This window comes from Pavona decussata, unplaced genomic scaffold (assembly GCF_977016875.1).
Source record: "Pavona decussata unplaced genomic scaffold, jaPavDecu1.1 SCAFFOLD_40, whole genome shotgun sequence".
In the NCBI taxonomy this organism is placed as follows: Eukaryota; Metazoa; Cnidaria; class Anthozoa; order Scleractinia; family Agariciidae; genus Pavona; species Pavona decussata.
In genome coordinates, this window is record NW_028145462.1 from 3,074,193 (window position 1) to 3,076,923 (window position 2,731).

At 39.0% G+C, this 2,731-nt stretch overlaps 1 protein-coding gene across 1 annotated transcript; it reads left to right on the forward strand.

Annotated features, from left to right (window-relative positions):
- The first annotated feature begins 212 nt into the window (after window positions 1–212).
- LOC146483224 (substance-K receptor-like) lies at window positions 213–2,025 on the forward strand. Its single transcript, XM_085106305.1, has one exon. The coding sequence runs from the start codon at window positions 638–640 to the stop codon at window positions 1,613–1,615; it is 978 nt and encodes a 325-aa protein (XP_084962431.1). The 5' UTR covers window positions 213–637; the 3' UTR covers window positions 1,616–2,025.
- Window positions 2,026–2,731: the final 706 nt, after the last annotated feature.

Below are 2,731 nucleotides of genomic sequence, written 5' to 3' on the forward strand. Positions count from 1 at the left end.
GCTAGCTGGTGTAACATTTCGCATTTTAATATTCGCCTCTCCGAAAGCGAAGGAACTGGTGTTTCATTGTTGTTTAATTTTGAGCTGACATTAAATTTCGCCGCAGGAAACTTTATACTTTATTTATGACTAAATGCGCCAACCTCTGAGGCGATTTAGGCCATCCAAAGAGATATTCATCAAAATGAACCGTTGGGAGCCCTTGGTTTAATAAAAAGAAAACATTCTATTGAAAGATTTTGCTCATCATCGTCCAAACCCCGTTTTAAGATTAAAAATTCGGAAAGAGAAAATTATTCTCAGGTTTGTTTGCTGTCGCTATACTTTTTAGTTTCAAAAACACAGTTTTAAACCGCTTCCTTACATGAAAAATAAGATAAATAAGCTGTTGGTGTTAAACACCCATTTTAAAAAAGCTGGAATAAAGAAAAAACAGTTTGACAAACCGAGCAGACGTATTAGCCAATTGGCTATTACTAATTAATGATCTGCGTCAGTAAATTCAGTAGCGCATTTTTTTCCTTGCGCCGGTGACGAATCATACAATACATGGAAATTACCTCTTAAGCATAAATTAAATAGAGGAACGACGGCTTGCTTTTGACAAACGCTATGAGAAAACAGAACTTTAGCAAATATGAACACAACGGTGAATGGATCGATGACTTGCTCCAGTCTGTTTAATCCTACAGCAGCGAAAGGTGGAAAAACCTTCGCTTACTGCATGATATTCGTCGTTTCGCTGCTTGGGAATTCCTTTATAGGAATAATTGTTTACAAAACGCACACCTTGAGAAAACCTATCAACTTCTTTATCGTCAACATGGCCATGTCCGACTTGCTTTTTCCAATATTCCTGTTTCCGTGGGAAATAACATATTTACACGCAGACTCCTGGCTTATCAATGGCCCTCTTGGCCAGGCATTGTGTAAACTGGCTCCCTTTTTATCAGATGCCTCGTTTGGTGTGTCTGTCCAGAGCCTGCTTCTGATAGCAGTGGATCGATTTGGAGCTGTGGTATTTCCCCTCCGTTCTCCACTTATCAGTTCAAAGCTGTGCCCTTTCTTCATTCTCGCCACTTGGATCATGGCAATGGTAGTCCACTCGCCATATTTAGTCGCCTATAAACTTGTTCTGTACCCAGGACAACTGCGTTGTTTGGCGCGTTGGAATGAAGCCTTTGGAGAATCCTTTTCTGCTAAAAATTACCAGCTTGCGATGTCTGTGGTATTTTATTACATCCCCATCGTCATGTTGACCATACTTTACTCTATCATCGTTATGAAGCTCAAGTCACGGAAGATTCCAGGCGAGCAATCAACCAACGCTGAGCAACAACGAGCGAAAAGGGACAGAAACGTGTTAAAGATGGCCATTGCTATCGTGGTAGGGTTTGTACTGTGTTTTGTACCCTGGAGCATTACCGTGTTACTATTATACTTTGCGCGGGACAGTTTGTCTTGTGGCTTCTTTATATCCTGGTATATTACCTTCTTCATGGCTACGTCAAATTGTGCCATCAATCCTTGCATCTGTTTCATTTACAGCTCCAACTATCGCAACGCATTAAAGAGACTCCTCAGGTGTTTTAGCTGCGCAGAGCATAACGAGTAATTTTCAAGTCTTCCGCCGTAACTAAGCAAGCGGTTCGTTGAACTCTCCGTCGAAACTGAAACGAAGTTATGGCGGATTTACTTTACTATTTAGGAACGAATCAAGATTAAGGGAAAGATGCTGAGCTTCACATAAACGGAAGCAACATAAATTGAAGTTCTTGAAGAAAGGACTGGTTTTCTAGAAAACTATTCTAATTAAAGTTAAAAGTTGTTATCTCGCTCGCCGGAAAAGAATCATTGTAAATATCTCTATGCAGGTGCCGTCTAATACAAGCTATTTATCTGATGTTCTTTTGATAAAGTTTGCTGAACAGTTCAACAACAATTCTTTAAACCTCGGACTGTAAATAAACAAATAAGAAAGATGTAGCGGATATCAAACCGTTCCCTGTTTGGAATTTACCTGTATAGCAGCTTCGCTGTTATTTTGGAAACACTCATTCAACAACAACAACAACAACAACAACAACAACAATCTTTATTCGTGCCCAGATAATATATAATATATAATCGTTAGCTGTATCGTAGAAACAAAATAAAATCAATAAAAATTAATGTTAAAACGTAGCTCTGTATTTAGCTGCACTCTTTTGTCTTCCGCTCAAACCTCACCGAACTGAAAAATAGCAAATTAAATTGCACCTGAACATCTTCTAGCCTGCAATTTTTCTTTCATCAGGGCTTCCTTCCTATGTCATTGCCAAAAATAACAAGTGTAAACAAACCGGGTTGTTTTACTGCGGAAGCAACTTGAGAGCTTTGTAGTCACGAAAGTCTTGAACTATACAGGATAATATTTTTTCTTTCATCCTGTCAGCTGTTATTTTAAGCCGAAACTAACTTGGCCGCATCCAACTATTCGTTTTCTCAACAGATTTGTCGAGTCGAACATGCCCACGATTTATAAGGCATCTTTTTATCAGGTTTATTGTCAAACACTTTTATCATGAGTCTCTGGCTCGGCAGATTGAGCAAGCACTCCCCGTGTTATTACTTCACTTTACTCTTTTTCAGTTCTTTTCTTAGGTTCTGTGCATGCGGCTCGCTGTCCATTGTTACTGTTTTACAAACCCTCAGAACAAAGAGTTTAAAAGCGTCAAAAACTTTTATTTCT